A 23131-nucleotide genomic window follows, 5' to 3' on the forward strand; every position below is an offset into this window, starting at 1 on the left:
TCCATCCATTCATTCATTCATTCATTTTTGCGGTACGCAGGCCTCTCACTGTTGTGGCCTCTCCCGTTGCGGAGCACAGGCTCCGGACGCGCAGGCTCAGTGGCCATGGCTCACGGGCCCAGCCGCTCCGCGGCATGTGGGATCTTCCCGGACCGGGGCACGAACCCGTGTCCCCTGCATCGGCAGGCAGACTCACAACCACTGTGCCACCAGGGAAGCCCTTCACACTCTTTTAAAGTTCCCTTACCCACTCCTGCCCCCTTCACTCTCAGCAGAGGACCCCACGTTCCATGTATCTCAGGGAGACAGAGACCAGGCCACCAGGTGAGAGCACTGGCGTCTTCAGGTGTCTCCTCCCGCTCTCCCTCAAACACAGCGACACCTCACCGCCACTAGTGAAGTCGCGATGTTCTCACCCTGCCTTTACTACGACATCACGCCACTGTCCCAGGGTCAGTGAAGGAAAGGACCGGAAAATCCATTAAGGATGCAACCGGGAGCTCAATCCCGACATTATCTCAAATGAATCAGAGGAGGGGTGGGAAAGGAGCCAGATGGCAGGTGACTGTGGAGCGAAGAGGAGGCGCCACCTCAACTTCTTTATGAAAAGATGGGAAAAGTACAAATACATGCATTTGTTTTCAGTGGGGACAGCAAGCACAGATGACTTTGTTTTTCATGACAAAATTAACATACGGTAAACCGTACATATTCAAAATGTACAAGTTTTAACAGGTGACTGTTAAAACCCGTGAAACCATCACCACGTTCAAGATAATGAACATCTGCATCACCCCCCGAGTTTCCTCCTGCCCCTTTATTTCTCTCTCCCACCACTCCTCACCTCAGGGGGTGCATGAGGACACAAGCCTGAGTTTGTCCGACTTCCTCCTTTCCCTCTGACCTTCACTGAACTGACAGGGTTCAGACCCCCGTCCTCCGCCCCAGAACATGGCAGTAGCCCCGATCTCCGTTCCATCCCTCTTGCTCACCGACAACCCCTAAGCCTGTCCCTACACACAACTCCCCCTGTTTAGATTCAGGTCAAGTCCAAGATCCTAACGTGACCCTCAGGGCCCTTCCAGATCTGGATCGTGCCTACCCTTCAAGCCTTATTTCCTGCTAAGCTCCCACCAAACTCAAACACCTGCCAGGTACCAAATATGCTATGCTCCCCAAATCCTCTCCAGTGCCATTTCACAAGCTGTTTTCTTGGTGTGGAACCAACAAGCCTAGACCCTCCCAGCCCTAGGAAACTCCTACCCATCCTTCTAGAATCTAGACCAGTGATTCTCAACCAGGGGCTATTCTGCCCTTCAAGGGACATTTAGAAATGTCTGGAGACATTTTCGTTTGTCACAATGCTGACATCAGTAGAGGGAATGCTACTGATATCTACTGGGTGGAGACCAGGGCTGCTGCTAAACGTCCTACAATGCACGGGACGGCCCCTACAACAAAGAAGTACCCAGTCCAAAATGCCAGCAGTGAAGAGGCAGAGAAGTCCTCATCCAGATGCCACTTTCTGTGGAAACCTCCCCGGCCTACCCCCCACAGTGAGCGCCAAGCTCTGCCGTCAGGTCTACCCTAATACCCCCAATATACCTCTATTTTAGCATTTATCTCACTGTGAGATAAGTTCTGATTTATTTTTCTCTCTGCCATCTTTTTCATCTGTATATCTACAGTGTGTAACAAAAGACCTCATTCACTGTTCTGTAATTTTAAATAACTTATATTTAATAATGAATGAAAAAGAGAGAAAGGAGAGAAAGAGGAACTTATTCTCTTGACTCTACCACAAAAATCCTTTAAAAATTACTGCAAAACATTTTTGCTGCAAAAACATTAGAAAATACAGATAACGAAGAAGAAAAAACAAATAGAAAAGCAACCTTTTGAACAGGCAGAGGCACCATCTAAAGACGGAAGAGATAAACTCCACAAAGCACATCCAAGAACTCTGAAAGGTGGTGCTAGGAGTTTTGCAGTACGAATCCTGACATGTACCCACTACTTACTTGAGAACAGCAATCTCTTGAACGGTTATGGCCCTTTTATCTTTGGTTCCCATGTAGGAGAATATGTTTGGCTTGACTCTGATAAGACAAAAACAAAATCATCTGAAGTCGCATACCATTAGGAAATCATGCTTCTCATAATTTAAGATTTAAAATAAATATACTTAAAACCGTAACGGAATAAGAGAAGAGTAAGGACAAACTTTATTTTAAAATATACCCAGGAAAACATAAATTAGTGTGCAAGCTAAGAAAGTAAATGATGCCTGAACAATTGTAAAGCAATTATACTCCAATAAAGGTGTTTTTAAAAAAGAAAAAGATGCCTGAACAACCCCCTCCTTAGCTATGTGTGACTTAAAAAAAATTTCTTTAATTTAATTGTTGGCCACATTGGGTCTTCATTGCTGTGCGTGGGCTTTCTCTAGTTGCAGTGAGCAGGGGCTACTCTTTGTTGCGGTGCATGGGCTTCTCATTGCGATGGTTTCTCTTGTTGCGGAGCATGGGCTCTAGGCACGCAGGCTCAGTAGTTGTGGCGTGCGGGCTTAGTTGCTCCGTGGCATGTAGGATCTTCCCGGACCAGGGCTCGAACCCACGTCCCCTGCACTGGCAGGTGGATTCTTAACCACTGCGCCACCACGGAAGTCCAGCTGTGTGTGACTCAGAACATTTGTACTAGCCAGCAACAGAGAAGGAAGTAATGCACTTCCTGGTGATTACACGCAATTCATTAATTACATAACTGTGAAGGTAAAGAAAAATCCATTCTACATGTATCATGTACCACTTCAAAAATTTTATACCTTCAATTTCAGAAAAGTTAATAGTAATGTGAATTTTCCATAAATACATGCTATTTCTTTGTATAAAAGCCAAATGCTAAAACAAGGATCGGAATAATTTTAATATGAAGATATAAGTAAGCCAGTTAACCAAGAAGAATTTTATAAAAGCTGCTCCACACGAACAGGAAAGAAACGGGAAGAATTTCTTGAACTCTGAGCAATCCCAACTCCAGATCTCAGAGGAGCTCCCTCCCCAGCTGCCTACTCTCCCGGGTTCAGGTACAGACAAGGAATCAGAGAGCGCTAGCAACTAGAGTAAAGTAAAATGCTACTTCAAATGGTACTGTGTCCTATGGACTAAATTATGCTCCCTTAAAATTCCTATGTTGAGGCTTTGATAGCCAGTACCTCAGAACGCAAGGGTATTTGGAGATAGAGCCTTTAAAGAGGTGATTAAGTTGAAATGAGGCCCTAATCCAATTAGACTCATGTCCTAATATAAGGAGAGGAAACGTGGACACATTGAGAGACTCCGGGACACAGACACACTCAGAGGGAAGACCATGAGAGAACACAGAGGAGGTGGCCATCTGCAAGCCAAGGAGAGGCCTCAGAAAAAACCAAACCTGCCAACACCCTGAGCTTGGGGCTTCCAGCCTTCGGACTGGGGGAAAATGAATGTGTCTTATTTAAGCCACCCAGTCCGTGGTATCTGGTCAAGGCAACCACAGCAAACTAACACACTGTGTGCTGTGTTTAAACTGGGTTAAATATATATCAGAAAGCAAATTTCCATGCATACAGATTTGCTATGGTACCTGTACCCATTTCCAAAAATAAAATGGCACCTGGCTCATCCTCGGAGACCCAAACTCTACTATATTTGCATTCCTGTGAGAAAATCTGGCTGGTGTCAGGTTTCCAATCTAGTCTATCTCCTGGAGTTAAGAGTTTATGGTTTAGTAGCAGACCTCTGCAACCCCATCAAAGTGTAGGCTTTCAGGGAAGAAAGTTAATTTTTATTTTCAGCTAGGTGAACTAGTAACTCTCAACTATATGTAAACCACTTACTTAAAGAATTTTCATTTTGAATCACTGGCAATATGCAAGGAGGTTAAAAAAAATTAATTCAACTATTGTCTAAGAAAACTATAATTGGGAATTCCCTGGCAGTCCAGTGGTTAGGACTCGGTGCTTTCACCGCTGTGGCCCAGGTTCAATCCCTGGTTGGGGAACTAGGATCCTGCAAGCCACGCAGTGCAGCCAAAAAAAAAAAAAACCTCCCAAAACAAACAAACAAACAAACAAACAAAAAACCCCCACTATAATTAGGAGGCACATTTGCTATCTATTTGCCTATTTTCCCACTCCTTTTTCATCAGCATGGAAAGAGGAAAATACACTTCTGTGTTTTGATTTTGTATGGGCAAAAGAACAAAATACTAACCTTAAATATTTAGACAGTAGATTAATAGCATCCATGGTGTCTTTGTTTTCCTTGTACAGTACGAAGTGGCAGTAACTTCCCCTAGATTTTGGCCAAGAATGTTTTCTTGGATCTTAAAAAAAAAAAAAAAAATTAACTATTATATACACCATAATAAAAGTTAGCTGAGTTCTTATGAAACCCCACAAGATCATTTTTGCTAGAGAACCTTTGAGAGAGAAATCAGATCTAGTCTGACAAGAAATATGGGTTAAGTGGTTATACCTTGTGGTCTACAGTTATTAAACTTTCTGAGATTGGATACTTATATGTCTGTATTTAAAATCAAAATCGAGAAATGCAGGTGGTGTGACAAATGACTAAACCTAACCAGCAATCTTCACACAGAGAAACACAGAGGGGTCCACCATTCCCCAGTGGCTTACTTTACAAGCATGTGTCTGAAAGGGAGCCGCCTGGCCCTCCAGAACGTATGCAGGCCAGAGGGAAACAGCAGTCATGGCAGAGCCTACAAGCTTTGCCTCATCTCCCCAGTCAGGTGTTCGCACAACAGGCTGGATGCCTTAGCAGGGTTGGGGATAAAGCCTGTGAGGAGCTGCCTCAGTGACAAGTTTAGATTTTCCAAAGGCCACTTCCATCACAGAAGTTTAGCTAATACTAGATGGTTTGCAAAGGTCTACTGGACAGAGAGAGCAGCTGGCATTCAATACCTAATTGTCATTCCTGGGGCAAGAGGAGACTTTAAAAATTAAGTCAGGTTAAATATTAACTTCTGAGCCACTGTTATGTCGATTGCTCAACTTTTTAGAAACTGGCCAACATTTCGAGACTTTGGAAAATCTGACTTTTAAAACTGTTCTTCCAAACGAACATTAAAATTACACTACAATCAAGAAACATATATTTAAACAATATTAAGATTTTGACTTCAGTTGCCCAAAGAGTGTTCTGAAAAATTAACACTTTGGGAAAAATGTGTAAGCCACAACTGCACGTCCCAAATGTTGTACAATAATGTTTGTGAGTCTTGTGTGACACACAGCTGCAGCTGTTATTTGAACGCATCTAATTCAGTTGATTTCTGTAACTCTATGAAAGAAAGACTGAGAAAAAATATTTCATATAATCCCCAGAAGTCTTCTTCTTTTAAAAATGTTCCTTTGTCTTTGTCCCTTTAGCATGAATTCATGAATCCTTCATCTTCAAAGACATAAGAAACTTCTGATACTAAAGTTACTTGTACACCTGCCTTTGTCAAGGCAAAAAGCACTGCTTCCTAGGTTAGGGATATAACCTACAATGTAAAGAACAAATTGACCAATAAGCTGTCTTGGAAAACTGCCATAGTGTGTATGCTTAAAGTAGTACAGAAAAAGCACTGCGAGTATTTCTTGGGCTCTTGGTGTGAATTCCTCACAACTCATCCTCAGAAAATTGTGAACAAGGATATTATTTTTGGTTTTCCTTCCAGCTCCCTACATTTAAGCAAAATTGTCTATACTTAGCACTTGTGACAAAAATCATTGGCATTTCATTTTATCTACATGAAACGCCAACCGCTCTTACCTGCTGCAGCTCTGACCTCTGTCCAAATGCACAGCATAAAGAGCACAAGAGAGCAGTATTTAATTTATAATAATAGTAAAGTGCCTTAGAAGTGAACATGCAAATGATCGCATGGAAAGTTTCTACTGAGGACTCCTACAGCGCCTGGTGGTTATGTGGTGGGTTAACAGCCATTTAGACATTAACAATGGAATGTCGCAGAGGCAAACAGTGAACAAGCAGAAAACTCACCGACAGGTCCAGGCCTCCCTGTCTCAATCCCCTCACAGTGGCCTGTCCACTCACACTCAAAAGCTGCACTGTCTGTGCCCACAGGATGTAGCAAAAGGTGTAAGACCGGATGCAAAATGCCTCCCCATCCAGAGATTTGTTTTCTTAAATATGGGAGGACGTGTACCAAAATGCTATTTGTGATTATCTTTCGGTTGTGAGACTGCAAGTAATGACTGTTTTGCATTGTGCTTTTCTGTGTTTTAGGAGTTTCCTGCACTGATTTTTTACTTGAAAAAAATGCAAAAAATTATTATGGAAAACAGTTCTCAAACTGGTAGATTAAAACAGATTTAAGAGACTTACCCACCGAATGCAATGTTCTGACCTTGTTTGTATCATGATTTAAACAAGTCATCTGTATGCAAAAGGCATTTCTGAGACAATCAGAGAAAAACTGAACATGCACGGGGTATGAGCTATTAAGAAATTATTGTTGATTTTGTGGGGATGTGATAATGATTTAGGGTTTTAGTTCTTATCTGTCAGCTACATACTGAAGTATTTATGAGTGAAATGAAGTACTACATAGAATTTTCTTTAAAAACACTCCAACAAAGGAAAAAAAAGTGGGAGGAAGAGGTCAAACAAAACAACAGAACATTAATAATACTGAAGATGGTTGATGGGTACACAGGGGTTCAGCATACTACTTCCTTTATTTGTCTGCATGTCTGAAAATGTCCATAATAAAAAGCTTTAAAAATTTTGTGATAAAAATTGATGAAGTGTAGCTACATTTTCCTCTAACTACCCTTTCAGTACGTTCAAAATTAACTATAGTGGCAAGAAATAAATGAAACAACAAGACCGAAAAACTAAATGCTATTACACCTTAAGAGAAACCATGACAACTGATATGAGTTTGGCTCACAAGCATGCATCTTTTATTAGCAAATCCAAGCAGTGAGCATGCATTCAATTATCTCCTCTGCAAGTAACAGACATAAGGATTCTTTTTCCAAGTGCACCCAGTACACAGACTAGTAATAAGCATATGCATTGATTAACTGGGAATGTTTTGAATAATGGACAATCGGTGAGTCTCAACTTATTTTGGGGAATTTGTTTGACTTCATAAAACTTCAAATCCTTGGAATGCTAGGTAGCATAGATGGTAGCTTTACAATTTAAGTGAATTTAAAATAACTTTCAAATATTTTTGAGACACTCTGATTTAAAATACGAATGCAAAGAATTCTCAGGCTAGGAAGCAACCTTCTGATGGTCTAATATGGCAGCCCCAGGAGAGGAGAAACAGAAACCAGATAAAAAAAGAAAACCACGTTCAGGAAGATTCCTGTATTGAGCACAGAGATCCTCATGAATAAAGAAGGAAAAATGTTTGTAGCTCGAGAAAGATGACAGGATGGGTAGCATGCAGAACGTTCTTTCCTTCTTATTCAAGTCCATTTCCCCTGCTGGACCTGCACACCCAGCCTGCAGCTTCCCCAGGGGTTCTGCTCCAGCCATCATCAGCCCCCTCCCTCTCCACTGGCTCTTTCCCGTCAGCATATCAATAGGCTCAGGGCTCCTGCATTTTCAAAGTCGAGCCTACGTCTCCCTCTCCTTAACCATGTTCCTTTCCTTTCTCCTTCTCTTTACCATGTATTTATCGTCTTCCAGCTCAACCTACTGTGTAAACTCCTTCATCCAGGTATGCCTCCTGGAAACCATTCATTTCACACAGTACGGAGAATCTCTACATACTACATGGCACAAAAAATTTTTTTAACTTAAATCTTTAAAAAGGTTTTTTTGGGGGCTTCCCTGGTGGCGCAGTGGTTGGGGGTCCGCCTGCCGATGCAGGGGACGCGGGTTCGTACCCCGGTCCGGGAGGATCCCACATGCCGTGGAGCAGCTGGGCCCGTGAGCCATGGCCGCTGAGCCTGCGCGTCCGGAGCCTGTGCTCCGCAACGGGAGAGGCCACAACAGGGAGAGGCCCGCGTACCGCACAAAAACAAACAAACAAACAAACAAAAAGTTTTGGGGGATGTATACTATCTATCTCAAAATATAAGTTTATTTACCTGAGTATATGGTTTATGATAATTATGATATTTTCAGAAGAATACCATATGTATGCTTTAGTAGGTAAATCAGTATGCCCTGTCTATCAGACTGGATTAACACACAAAATAACACCTGAGTTAAAACAGTTGATAATTTGTGTTTGGCCACCCTGATTTCAAATCTACCACACCCGTGTTTTAGGGTGCATGGCCCTATTTGAGGTAAAGAATGTTGCAAATCTGCTAGGACTTCCCTGATGGCGCAGTGGTTAAGAATCAGCCTGCCAATGAAAGGGACATGGATTCAAGCCCTGCTCCAGGAAGATCCCACATGCTGCGGAGCACCTAAGCCTGTGCGCCACAACTACTGATCCTGCGCTCTAGAGCAGGCAAGCCATGACTACTGAGCCCGCGTGCCACAACTACTGAAGCCCACAGGCCTAGAGCCTGTGCTGTGCAACAAGAGAAGCCACCGCAGTGAAAAGCCCGCGAACCGCAATGTACAGTAGCCCCCCACTTGCCGCAACTAGAGAAAGCCCGCGCACAGCAACTAAAACCCAATGCAGGGACTTCCCTAGTGGTGCAGTGATTAAGAATCCGCCTGCCAATGCAGGGGACACGGATTCAAGCCCTGCTCCGGGAAGATCCCACATGCCATGGAGCAACTAAGCCCGTGCACTACAGCTACTAAGCCTGTGCTCTAGACCCCATGAGCCACAACTACTGAGCCCGCATGCCACAACTACTGAAGCCCACGTGCCTAGAGCCCGTGCTCTGCAACAGAGAAGCCACCGCAATGAGAAGAAGCTCACGCACCGCAACAAAGAGTAGCCCCTGCTCGCCTCAACTAGAGAAAGCCCACGCACAGCAACAAAGACCCAACGCAGCCAAAAATAAAATTAATTAATTAAAAAAAAAAAAAAGACTCAGGCTTCCCTTGTGGCGCAGTGGTTGAGAGTCCGCCTGCCGATGCAGGGGACACGGGTTCGTGCCCCGGTCCGGGAAGATCCCACATGCCGCAGAGCGGCTAGGCCCGTGAGCCATGGCCACTGAGCCTGCGCGTCCGGAGCCTGTGCTCCGCAACGAGAGAGGCCACAACAGTGAGAGGCCTGCGTACCGAAAAAAAAAAAAAAAAAAAAAAAAGACCCAAATGCAGCCAAAAATAAATAAAATAAAAAACTTAAAAAAAAAAAGATTAAAAAAAAATGTTGGAAATCTGGTAGATAATGCATGACCCCCCAGTAACAATTTATGTCAGGGTCTGGTAGTGAGGGAGCTCTAAAAATATTCTATCTTAGCTTTGCAATGAAGCTTTAAAAGCTAATCCATTCAAATGCTTAGCGAGGTGGCCCAGGAGGATGAGCTGTCACTGGTATTGTATTCTGTTTGCAGAGGCACAAACAGCCGTCTTCAGGCACCAGCTCTCCCTACTTTCTGAATGCTGTTTACTTTAGGCCACTCCCAGTTTGCAGGGGGGCAGGGGGGGCCAGATCTGTAGAAGATACTCATAGGCTCTCAGGTGCCCATCTGGGTCCATGAGGAGGTGGGCAGGAACACGCAGATGGCAGACCTCTAGTCCATCTCTGACTAAACGCCACAGCCCCTCGAGCCCAAGAGGTCGAGATCTCCGTCCCAGCACTGATTCAAGTGGACCTGCCTTCATGCTTTTTACAGTGAGAAATTCATACTTTACTGAAGATGTGAGAAGGGAAATGGGGGGGGGCGGTGTTCATGTCACACAGAGCTCAGCACCTCCCCTGGAAAACACGGAAATTTTTTATTTGGAATAAAAAGAAAGGTGGGTGTGGAATAAGCACAGAAAATGGAGATAAAGACAGAACACGAGAGATATGGAACCACTCACTTGAGCGGGCAACTGTACTGTACTGGCCACCTTGGCCTGCAAAGGCCAACATCACAAAAATGCTTAGGTCATCCTCTAAGATAGAACAATCATTGCCAAGAAGTAACCAGTCAAAAAACTAGAAAAAAAATTGCCTTTTCCAATCTGCTTCCTCGTGACCAGTCGTCAGAATGAGACCCTGCCTCTTCCTCTTGCCTTTGCAAGAGGGTAGCTGACCAACGAGGACTACATCTCTATAAAGAACACCTCCCTAGCAGCCCTTCTCAACCTGGGCTCCTCAAGAGAATGAAGACTGAATGCACCAAGGCATCTGCTTTATGTAGGAAGTCACCTTCTCTCCTCCACAGCTAGATGAGTTACCAGCTACATGCCAATTGTGGGAGAATAGAAAAAAACAGCCATTCACATCATTTCCCACTGGGCTTAATTCGCCTGGACAACCCTGGCTGCAGAAAAGCTATCAAGGTTATATTTTATTTTGTGACTCAGACATCAAAGAAACATCTAGTACCCAAGCCGTTAGACTGTGGATTGAGAAATGATTAACAATTTGTGCCCTCCATCATTATAGGCCACGATAAAAATGAAAATAATTAGTAAAATTTCTATCTTATCAAATAAGGTACAACAAAATAAGTATTGAATTCCAACTCAGACCTATGCTAGGGGCCTAGGACCGTGCTGTCTAATACAGCAGGTACAACCCACATGTGGGTACTAATCCCTTGAAATGTGATTGGTTCAAATTGACGCTGTCATAAATATACACTGAATTTGAAAGGTTTAACGTCAATAACACAGAATATTTAATATACAATTTTTCATGAATTATATGCTGGAATTATAATTTTGTGTGTGTATTTGTTTAAATAAATCAACAAAGTTAATTAAAAAACAAAAACAACCACCAAAGAAAAACTCGTGCCCTCAAGCAGTCCCAGACATATTCCCTCACTGCCCTTTCTGGAATCCACTGAGAAGTGACGTCCGGCCTCCATCCACTCCTCCCCACGGCTCAAGGTTTCTCACTTCTATGTCACTAAGCAGACTTACTGATTTGATGACATGACTTTCTCAGGCACAGCTACACCTTATTTCTGCTCCCATTTTTCTCACACCCTCTCCTTTCACTAGAACCACAGTTAGAGACCATTAAGGCTTCATCCACTCACAGCATTAACCGAAGAGAATACTGACAAAGCACTGATGGCTTGAACGCTCTTTTGTTATATAACAATCATCGAGTTTTACTCCGACAAATATACCTAGAAATAACTCCTCACTAACAGGTGTCATCGATGGTAGGGGAGAAGGTGAGGAAACAGTTTTTCCTTGTGTAATTCTCAGTACAATTTTATCTGCTGATTTGACAGGTAAAAGAAGAAAAACTACCCAATTTTTCTTAAGGTTATGTGCAAATAGAAATCTTCAAGGCTGGAGAAAACAGAACATAAATATCAACAGGATGCACTGACAACACACCCATTTCAAATGAATGCGACTCAGTGAAAGATGGCCTTGGGCTAAGGGGTGGTTTTCCTAGATATCCCACGTTTTTATGTGCAGTGAAGAAGGTACTCACGGTTGGAAAGCAGCAGCACTTTGAACAGAGGGACTTTGCAGAATATGCCACTGGGATAGGTGACAGCGGTTTCTGTCCATCTGACAGCTTCCTTACCTCCACTAAGAGCACAGAATGAGCAACATCCTTCCGTTTTCTTCTTGAATTGCCACTCAGCCTGCTCCGTTTTCAGGGACCGTGTCCAATTCCTAAGACTCTCTCTCAGGCACCACTATCATCTCAGCAAACCCGCACTCACATGTAAGACCTACTGTCCCTTACCAGACACAGTCTGCAGGAGTGTGCTCTGGCATCTGAAATGATATTATTCACCGTCTCTGGAGGAATGACATGATCAATATCCTTCTCTGAACAACCGCAAAATGACCCTTGAACACGAACAGTCAGAGAGGAGGAGGAGACGGAAGAAATGCCGGGTCACTAGCATACTTACTTGCCAGAGCCTTTTTTCCAGCTGCATGATAGGCTACAATGTATTTCTTCCCCTCTCTGTCTTCTGTTTTTGTTTCTAATCCTGGAAACAGAGATTTAATCGCTTGATGGATGACGGTTCTTTTCTCTTTGGTGTCCTCAATAACCTATTAAAAACACAGATACTGATACTACTGATTTGACAAACATTAAATAAGGAAATAATACTAAGGAATTAGTAAAAACACTACTCATCTTAATAACGATGTGAAGTAACCAAAGTACAGGGGTATGATTTCAAGTCTTTTTTTCAATTAATTTTTTTAATTGAAGTATAGTTGATTTACAATGTTTCAGGTGTACAGCAAAGTGATTCAGTTATACATATATATATATTCTTTTTCAGATTCTTTTCCATTATGGTTTATTACAAGATACTGAACATAATTAGGGAATTATGCTATACAGTAGGTCCTTGTTCTTTATCTATTTTATATACAGTAGTGTGTATATGTTAATCCCAAATTCCTAATTTATCCTCCCTCTCCCCTTTCCCCTTTGGTAACCATAAGTTTGTTCTCTATGTCTGTGAGTCTGCTTCTATTTTGTAAATAAGTTCATTTGTATCATATATTTTTTAAAAAATAAATAAATTTATTTATTTATTTTTGGCTGTGTTGGGTCTTCGTTTCTGTGCGAGGGCTTTCTCTAGTTACGGAGAGCGGGGGCCACTCTTCATCGTGATGTGCGGGCCTCTCACTGTCGCGGCCTCTCTTGTTGCAGAGCACAAGCTCCAGAGGCGCAGGCTCAGTAGTTGTGGCTCATGGGCCTAGTTGCTCCACGGCATGTGGGATCTTCCCAGACCAGGGCTCGAACCCGTGTCCCCTGCATTGGCAGGCAGATTCTCAACCACTGCACCACCAGGGAAGCCCTGTATCATATATCACATTGTATGTCTTTCACTGTCTTACTTCATTTAGTATAATCATCTCTAGGTCCACCCATGTTGCTGCAAATGGCATTATTTCATTCTTTTTTATGCTGAGTAATATTCCACCGTACATATGTACCACATCTTCTTTACCCATTCATCTTTCAATGGACATTTAGGTTGCTTTCCTATCAGAAATCTTTTAGAGCTTCAAAATATTGCAAATCCTAAGGGCCCATTTGGGACTTCCCTGGTGGCGCAGTGGTTAAGAATCCACGTGCCAATGCAGGGGACATGGATTCGATCCCTGGTCCAGGAAGATCCCACATGCCGTGGAGCAACTAAGCCTGTGCGCCACAACTACTGAGGCTGCACCCTAGAGCCAGCGAGCCACAACTACTGAAGCCTGCGTTACCTAGATCCCGTGCTCCGAGATGAGAAGCCACCGCAACGAGAAGCCCATGAACCACAACATAGAGTAGCCCCTGCTCGTCACAAGGAGAGAAAGCCTGCGCGCAGCAGCGAAGACCCAACGCGGCCAAAAACAAACAAACAAAACAGCCCATTTATTGACCTTGTACAGCCGCCAGGCACTGTACCAATCACTTCACCATCACTGTCTTACTTAATCCCAATCAGCTCCCTATCATGCCACCAGTGTATCTACTTAAGAGATGAGGAAAGTGAGGCTGAGAGAAGTGAAGGAATGTGTCTAAGATCATAGAGCTGGAGGGTGGCAGAGCCAGATCTGAAATTCAGGCTGTCTGACTCCAGAGCCACCCATCACAGACGCTCCCCCCCAGGGACTCGGCTGAACAATGAATACCTCAGGGCTCACAGATGGAAAAGCGGGTAAGCTGGGTCTTTGGGGATGTCAGAAACTCAATTCCCCGGATAGTCAAGTCTACCACTGCCTCCAGTGAATCCTGTTCTAGACTGAGTAACTGTATGATGACATTCTAGTACATCTGTTCACAGGAAAAATCTACACCCAGAAAATGTAAACTTATTAGTTACACAACTGTTTTTCAATTTCTGAGCATGTCTTACACTGAAAAATACATTTCGTACTTGGAATCAATAGCCAGCAATATGTATGTGTTTGCTCCTTATTAAAAATCTAACAAAAATTTACAGAACAGTATTTATCCTTACAATGTGCAATACACTGTTACTTTCTATTTTATTTTATTACATTTAAAAAATGTTGGTGAACAAGAGCTGGTTCTTTAAAAGGGTAAACAAAAATCAACAAACCTCTGGCCACACTCACCAAATAAACAAAATAAGAAATGAAAGAGGAGAAACAACAACCGAAACCATAGAAATACAAAAAACCTTAAGAAAATACTATGAACAATTATATGCCAAGAAATTCACCAACCTAGAAGAAATGGACAAGTCTCTAGAAACATACAGCCCACCAAAACTGAATCAAGAAGAAATAGGTAATCTGAACAGATCAATCACTAGAAGTGAAATAGAATCTGTAATAAAAAAAACTCCCTGCAAACAAAGGTCCAGGACCAGATGGCTTCACTGGGGAATTCTACCAAACATACAAAGAACAACTTATACCAATCCTTCTCAAACTCTTCCAAAAGACTGAGGAGGAGGGAACACTCCCAAAGTCATTCTATGAAGCCACCATCACCCCATACCAAAACCAGACATAGTCACTATCAAAAAAAAAATAATATCTTTGATGCAAAAATTCTTAACAAAATATTAGCAAACCGAATCCAACAAGAAATAAAAAAGATTATATACTATGATCAAGTTGGATTCATCCCAGGGTCACAAGGATGGTTCAACCTATGCAAATAAATCAATATGAGGGACTTTCCATTGCAGGGGACAAAGGTCGATCCCTAACTGGGGAACTAAGATTCCACATGCCACATGGCACAACCAAAAAAAAAAATTCAATGTGACATCAACAAAAGAAAAGACAAAAACCACATGATCATCTCAATAGATGCAGAAAAAGCATTTGATAAAATTCAACATCCATTCACGATGAAAACTCTTATCAAAGTGGGTATAGAGGGAACAAAGCTCAACATAATAAAAGCTATTTATGACAAACCCAGAGCCAACCTAATACTCAAAAGTGAAAAGCTAAAAGCCTACCCACTAAAATTTGGAACAAGGATGCCCGCTCTCACCACTTCTATCCAACATAGTATTGGAAATCCTAGCCACAGCAATCAGACAAGAAAAAGAAATAAAAGGTATCCAAATTGGAAGGGAAGGGGTAAAACTGTCATTATATGCAGATTACATGATTTTATATACAGACAACCCTAAAGACTCCACACAAAAACTACTAGAACTGATAAATGCATTCAGCAAGGTAGCAGGATACAAGATTAACACACAGAAATCAGTTGCATTTCTTTACACTAACAATGAAATATGAGAAAGGGAAAGCAAAAAGACAATCCTTTTAAAAAGCGCATCAAAAAAACCCAAAAAAAAACAAAACTGGGAATTCCCTGGCGGTCCAGTAGTTAGGACTCAGCGCTTTCACTGTTATGGTCCCAGGTTCAATTCCCAGTCAGGGAACTTAGATCCTACAAGCTGCACAGTGCAGTGAAAAAAAAAACAAACCTGAGGAATAAACCTGACCAACAAGGTAAAAGCCTCACATGCTGAGAATTATAAAATATTGATAAAGGAAACTGAAGATGATGCAAAGAAATGGAAAGATACCCCATGTTCTTGGAAGAATTAATATTGTTAAAAATGGCCATACTACCCAAAGCAATCTATAGATTTAATGTGACCCCATCAAATTACCCATGACATTTTTCACAGCACTAGAACAAATAATCCTAAAATTTATATGGAACCATATAAGACGCAAAATTTCCAAAGGAATTCCAAGGAGAAAGAACAAAGCTGGAGGCATAACCCCCCCCCAGACTTCAAACAATACTACAAAGCTACAGTAAAACAGTGTGGTATTGGCACAAAAACAGACGCATGGATAAATGGAACAGAATAGAGAGCCCAGAAATAAACCCACACACCTATGGCTGATTAATCTTTGACAAAAGAGGCAAGAATATACAATGGGAAAAAGTCTTTTCAGCAAGTGGCTGGTAAAGTTGGAGAGCCGCATGTAAATCAACAAAGTTAGAACACTCTCTCATACCATACACAAAAATAAACTCAAAATGGCTTAAAGACTTAAATATAAGACGTGACACCATAAAGCTAGAAGAGAACATAGGCAAAACATTCTCGGACATAAATTGTAGCGATGTTTTCTTAGGTCAGTCTCCCAAGCCAATACATATAAAAGCAAAAATAAGCAAATAGGATCTGATCAAACTTGTAAGCTTTTGCACAGCAAAGAAAACAAAAATGAAAAAACAACCTACCAACTGGGAGAAATTATATGCAAATGATGTGACTAACAACAGATTCACAAACAGCTCATATAGCTCAATATAAAAAAAAAAAAAAACCCAAACAACCTAGTCAAAAAATGGGAAGACCTAAACAGACATTTCTCCAAAGAAGGTAATACAGATGGCAAATAGGCATATGAAAATGCCTGTTTGCCATATGAAAATTAACAATGTTAATTACTAGAGAAGTGCAAATCAAAACCACAATGAGGTACCACCTTACACTGGTCAGAATGGCCATCATCAAAAAGTCTACAAATAACAAATGCTGGAGAGGGTGTGGAGGAAAGGGAACCCTCCAAAACTGTTGGTGGGAATGTAAATTGGTGAAGCCACTATGGAAAACAGTCTGCAGGTTCCTCAAAAAACTAAAAATAGGGGCTTCCCTGGTGGCGCAGTGGTTGAGAGTCCGCCTGCTGATGCAGGAGACACGGGTTCGTGCCCCGGTCCGGGAAGATCCCACATGCCGCGGAGCGGCTGGGCCGGTGAGCCATGGCCGCTAAGCCTACGCGCCCGGAGCCTGTGCTCCGCAACGGGAGAGGCCACAACAGTGAGAGGCCCACGTACCACAAAAAAAAAAAAAAAACCAACCAAACAAACAAACAAAACTAAAAATAGAATTGCCATATGATCTAGCAATCCCACTCCTGGGCATATATTCAGACAAAACTATAATTTGAAGAGATACATGCGCCCTAATGTTCACAACAGCACTATTCGCAATAGCAAAGACATGGAAACAACCATAATGTCCATCAACAGATGAATGGATAAAGATGATGTGGTACATATAATATATACAAGGTAATATTACTGAGCCATAAAAAAGAAGGAAATAATTTCATTTGCAGCAACATGGATGGACCTAGGGATTATCATACTTAGTGAAGTAAATCGGACAGAGAAAGACAAATACCATATAATATCACTTATATGTGCAGTCTAAAATATGATACAAATGAAGAACTTATTTACAAAATAGAAACAGACTCACAGACAAAGAGAACAAACTTACGGTGACCAAAGAAGAAAGGGGATGGGGGAGGAATAAATTAGGAGTCTGGGATTAACAGATACAAACTACCATATATAAAGTACATAAACAACAAGGTCCTACTACATAGCACATGGAACTATCAATATATTCAATATCTTATAATAAACCCTAATGGAAAAGATTATGGAAAAAGAAAAATATATATATATATATAAACTGAATCACTTTGCTGTACACCAGAAACTAACACAACACTGTAAATCAACTATACTTCAATTAAAAAAGAAATGTTGGTTAAGATACACTAAACTGATTTCATGACCCACTGATGGACTGCAACCTGCAAGCTAAGATGTAATGTAACTACTACTAGCTAAACCTAACAATATTCTAGCAAAATAAAAAATGTAAAAGAAAAGTACACTATAATTATAGATAAGTGACATTTTCATATCAAAAAGTGAGCCAGGGAATTCCCTGGAGATCCAGTGGTTAGGATACTGTGCTCCCACTGCTGGGGGCCTGGGTTCAATCCCTGGTGGGGGAACTAAGATCCCGCAAGCGGCACAGCGCAGCACGCCCCACCCCCCACCAAAAAAGTGAGTCTAGATCTAGAATTCACTGAAAGCAATGAGCTGGAATCATAGTTCGTGTGTATGAATGAATACATATTCAGACCTCAAAAATTCACAAAGTCCATCCTCCTGTTTTTTAGATGAGGACACTTGCCCATGGTTAATACTCTTTAAGGTAAAAGCTTTCAGTAGATGGCGTAACTATAATTCTTAAGGTGACAGTAAATCTTGCCATCTCTGTAGGAAAAGTGTATTTTGGGGCTGAGATATGTAACTGCATCGCACAAGCAAGGGAAGCCTGGATCATCCTCCTAGACTGCTCTCAAAACCAATTCTTAGGAATTTTCTCCTTGGCATTGCTGGACATTTTGTCTACGAGTAAATTCAGTAATTAAAGATCCCTAAGATTTTAACAGTACATATTTTTGAGAAATTTTGGTGGGGAGAAGAGGCGATGAGGGTTGGAGGCAAATAATAAATTCTGAAAAGTTACAGGAAACTCTTTTTACCTGGGAGCAATGGAAGGAGAAATTTCAAACCACCCCAAATCCAGCAAGTCGCCAAAATATAGTACAAAAGGAATTTAATAAACTTTAAATTCTAATAATCTTGTGCTTCAAGATTCTTAAAATCTTGTAACATATTTGCTGTGCTATAGAGATCACCTAGAGCTGATCTGTTCCATATGGTAATCACTAGCCACACGTAGCAACTGAGCACTTGAAGTGTGGCTAGTCTGAACAGACATGTGCTACCAGTATAAAATAACACTGGATTCTGAAGACTCAGTAGGAAAAAAAAAGAAAGTAAAACATGTCATTAGTAATTTTTTAAATATTGATTACAGATTGAAATAGTTTGGGTAAATAAAATATACTGCCGGGCTTCCCTGGTGGCGCAGTGGTTGAGAGTCCGCCTGCCGATGCAGGGGACGCGGGTTCGTGCCCCGGTCTGGGAAGATCCCACATGCTGCGGAGCAGCTGGGCCCGTGAGCCATGGCCGCTGAGCCTGCGCATCCGGAGCCTGTGCTCCGCAACGGGAGAGGCCACAACAGTGAGAGGCCCGCGTACCGCAAAAAAAAAAAAAAAAAAAAAAAAATATACTGCCAAAATTATTTGCCTGTTTGTTTTTACTTTTACATTATTTTTTGAAGATTTAAAATTAAAAACATGGCTCGCATCACAGTTCCACTGGACAGGGCACTCCCCTGGCCATCCAGTGGTTAAGACTGCACTTCCAGTGCAGGGGGAGCAGCTTCGATCCCTGGTCAGGGAACTAAGATCCCACATGCCATGCGGCACAGCCAAAAAAATGAAACAAAACAAACAAAAACAAACAACCAAACAAAAACAAAAAAAATGCACCACAATTCCACTGGATAGCACTAGTCGAGAATAAAATTTTCATAACGAAAAGCTTTTTAAAAGGCATTTACTGTTCTATTTAGTAGCTGAGCTCTCTTTTTCTTGAATAGCAGAAGTAGACTCAAGATGAGCAAAGCAACGCTCCCTTACCTCCTTCCCCCAACTACTCCCCCTCCCAGAGTCCAATTTGAGACCAGGAGGCCTTTTGAGCCAGGGCTTCCCTACCAGGACCACTGTCAGGCTGCAATAGTCCTTTGCAGCAGACACTGTGTGATATAACGGTCACTTTGCAGTTCTAAACAACAGATTTCTTTGTTGATTTGTGGTCACATAAAAATTTTTTTAAGCAGAAACATAACCTTTTTTGGTGGGGGGCGGGGGGCCATAGCTTATCTGGATCCTCGTTATCTGCCACTGATAAAAACATTTTTAGTGCAATGCACTTTTAGATCAAAAAGGGCAAAGCCAACCTTTTGTTAACTACTGTAATTTTTCCAAAAGACATTTATTAACATCCACCCAACAAGAAGCAAATAAAACCCTGGGGACTTCCCTGGTGGCCCAGTGGGTAAGATTCCGCGCTCCCAACGTAGGGAGTCAGAGTTTGACCCCCGGCCGGGGAAGTAGATCCTACATGCGTGCCGCAACTAAAAGTCCACATGCCACAACTAATAAGTCCACACGCGGCAACTACAGATCCCGCATGCCACAACTAAGAACCGGTGCAGCCAAAATAAATAAAAAAATAAAATTTAAAAAAATAATAATAAAACCCTAAAAAACCTTTTCATATGTTTTTGTGCTACTTACCTCGATGGCAACACTGGTTTCCTTATTTTTAAAAAGCTGGAGCTCTTCTAAACGCTGCTTTTCTTCAGCTGTTAAAACCGTAAATATATCTTCTGAAGGATCCTTTAAAATAACCAAGAGAACTCCCAGTGAGTCACACACAGAATTCGAGGCTATCAAAGCTCTATATTTCTATGATCTCCAGGAAAGGCTATTTTTATTCAGAAGGTGACTTCCGCTAGAGAGCTGCTCTTACCTCTTCATCTACTGGGACAGACAAGTCACTCAAATGGCTGATCCGTCCATTTTTTCCTATTTCGTGAACAATGAAGTCAGAATATCTGAGGAAAAGAAAACGCAGACTCTCAGAGCATTAACATTTTGCTGCCTATTAATTTTAGGAGGAAGTTTCTCAACAGTAAGCCTTATCACTGTGCAAAACAGGGATTAAAAATAAAAACCTTCAGTGCAAAGTCACGGAGTTATTTTTTTCTGGTTTCACAATGAATTCTAAGCCACACCTTGGCTTGGTACCAGAATGTACAGAAAAGACCCTCTGAACTTCTAGAATATTCTTCCAGAAACATGCCTAAATCAAAGCTTATTAATGTTGCCCTATGAGTATACAGTCCATTCTAAAGTAAATCACAAAACACAGTAAATTTAATCAAATCAGAAGCCTGTATATCTACCGTGAACCACCCGGAAGCTTACCTTTATGCTAAATACTTTACAGACATTATTTAAAATACTCCCAACAACCTTCAGGTAGAATTATGATCCAATTTTGGACAAGGATACTGAAGCTCAGAGGAGTTAAGTAACTATGAAGTGGCTGAACTGGATTCACACCCAGATCCACCTGGCTCCAAAGACCACCTTCTTTCTCCTGCAGATGTGGCCCATTCAGGTGAAAGAGTTTAAGATTTTAAGATCAATTCCAGGGAAAACTTGAAACCATTTAAAGTAATATATTCTAAGGAAATAAACAGCACCCGTTCACATATTAACAAGGGATGCCACAGGGAAACGGTTATTTAGTCATTTTATCTTCAAATAGTCTCGTTTACGTATCCAGGCAGCTTTCCTTCATCCTAATTCCTTATTGACCATCAGTGTGAACGATCCTTGGGGACAGAAAGCTAAATGGCAAAAAGGACTGCTGATTTCTTTCTAGAGAAAAGAACGAATATACCTAAAATAGCTTGACATAAATGGAACGTACCTTTCTTTTAAGATCCCTGAGAATCCTCGGTGAGAACTTACGAACTTGGTGATGCCTACGTCCAGCTCGGTGAGCCCGTGCTTCATCATGTTCGCGAAGCTCTCTGTCTCTTCCTCCTCCTCCCCCTCCTCTGAAAGGCCATCGTCCTCCCCCTCCTCCTCCGACTGAGGGTCAGAATTCTTCTGACCCTCTCCGGCCGTTTCGGGTGGCCCAGGCACCTTTTCACTGCTGGGCAGAGAGTTGTTCTCTCGCCCGTCTTGACCTCTGGTCGGACAGCATTCTGAGATCTTCTGTCTCTTTGCCTCACCTGGGGCCACACTGTCATTGTCTTCGACGGCAACGGACCCCCGTTTCAATGACACACCTGTCATGTCTGTCATCTCCATTTTCAAGGATGCAGGAAAACATTTAAGAGAACCTTTTAGAAGCAAGAAAGAGCAGGCAGTAATGATCACTTCAATAAAGAATTGGGTTTCAGCACATAGAGGCACATTTAACTTTGTTCCTAGGGTCCTAAATATCGTTATGAGAATAATTCTCCCAAATATACTTTTAGTGGCATGGAAAAATGGCACAATGTTTCTGCAGGGAATTTGACAGCAAAAGCCTTAAAAATACGGATGCCTCTTGACCCAGAAATACTACATTCAGGGATTATCCTAAGAAAATAATTAAGAAAGTGCTTAAAGTTTTAACTGTAAGGATGCTCCTTACAGTGCTTTTACATTAACAAAAAATTAAGAACAATGACATCTAGTTACATAAACTGAACAACATGTAGAAACAATGTGAAAAGAAACTGGGAAAGGTAGTTACTTCTAGGAGAGTGTGTAGGTGGCTGCGGAGAGCAGGGAGACTTGTTTTTACTTAATACCAGAGTTGTAGCATCTGAGTTTTGTTTCACGTATATTGTTATCTTTTAGAAAAGGTGAGAGAGCCCGACGCGGGCCCCGGCAGGTAGGGAGCATCTGGGGCTCGCGGAGATCCTGGCCGAGGCGGGGGCCGGGGTCGAGGTCTTGTTCGGGCCAGGGTCAGTCCGTCTGCTCAGGGTCTCAGAGTCGGGCTCGTTCTGCTCCCTTGCACGTGCTTTAGGGAAGCCTCCAGGAAGTTCTTCGGGGTTTTTTTTTTTTTTTTTTGGCTGTATGTGGGCCTCTCACTGTTGTGGCCTCTCCCCTTGTGGAGCACAGGCTCCGGATGCGCAGGCCCAGCAGCCATGGCTCATGGGCCCAGCCGCTCTGCGGCATGTGGGATCTTCCCGGACCGGGGCACGAACCCGTGTCCCCTGCATCGGCAGGCGGACTCTCAACCACTGCGCCACCAGGGAAGCCCTCTTCGGGGGTTGAACCCCGGACCTTGGAGAAGGCGGGGGAGGGAGCCGGGTTTGGGATCGGGATGCAGATGCATTTGAGCGGATGCCAAAAGCCGCTTCTCCTTCGCCTGCCTTCCATCCCCACGTGCCCTGTCCCGGGGCCACGGGGAGAAAAAGTGCAAGTACGGGCTGCAGCCACTCGGAGAAAGTAATTGTCACGGCAGGTGGGGCCGGGGCCGGGGCCGAGCGAGGCTCCGGGAGCCTCGGCCTCCCGGCGCTTCCTGAGACAGGCCCGCTTCCTCCGGAGTCCAGGCTCCGGTGAGTGCCCTGCCCTGCTCTCTCTGTTTCGCCAACGAAAGCGGTAATGACGCCTGGTACCATCACAGCTTTTCCACAAAGGACTGTTGGAGGGTTACGGAGGCCCCGCAAGGAGCACCGCCGTCCGAAGCCTAGACAGTCTTGCTTCTTTGTTAAAAGTATAACATTTTAACAATCCCTAATTAGTTACAGAAGTGGGATGGGAGAACAGGAGTTTGTCCGCAATGTGTTTTAATCCATCCATTC

At 42.6% G+C, this 23131-nt stretch overlaps 1 protein-coding gene across 4 annotated transcripts in view; it reads right to left on the reverse strand.

Annotated features, from left to right (window-relative positions):
* Positions 1-23131, reverse strand: part of PUS7 (pseudouridine synthase 7) — a 107490-nt gene that overhangs the window by 27577 nt on the left and 56782 nt on the right. For all 4 annotated transcript variants that reach the window (XM_081244902.1, XM_081244901.1, XM_081244899.1 and 1 more), the window contains exons 2-7: positions 21259-21676; positions 20290-20374; positions 20055-20156; positions 11981-12125; positions 4254-4365; positions 2022-2099 (exon numbers count right to left, since the gene is read on the reverse strand). In XM_081244902.1, coding sequence (XP_081101028.1) covers positions 2022-2099; positions 4254-4365; positions 11981-12125; positions 20055-20156; positions 20290-20374; positions 21259-21676 — 940 coding nt within the window. The remainder of the gene's footprint in view (positions 1-2021; positions 2100-4253; positions 4366-11980; positions 12126-20054; positions 20157-20289; positions 20375-21258; positions 21677-23131) is intronic.

Source organism: Mesoplodon bidens (genome assembly GCF_964165515.1).
Source record: "Mesoplodon bidens genome assembly, chromosome: 9".
Classification (NCBI taxonomy): domain Eukaryota; kingdom Metazoa; phylum Chordata; class Mammalia; order Artiodactyla; family Ziphiidae; genus Mesoplodon; species Mesoplodon bidens.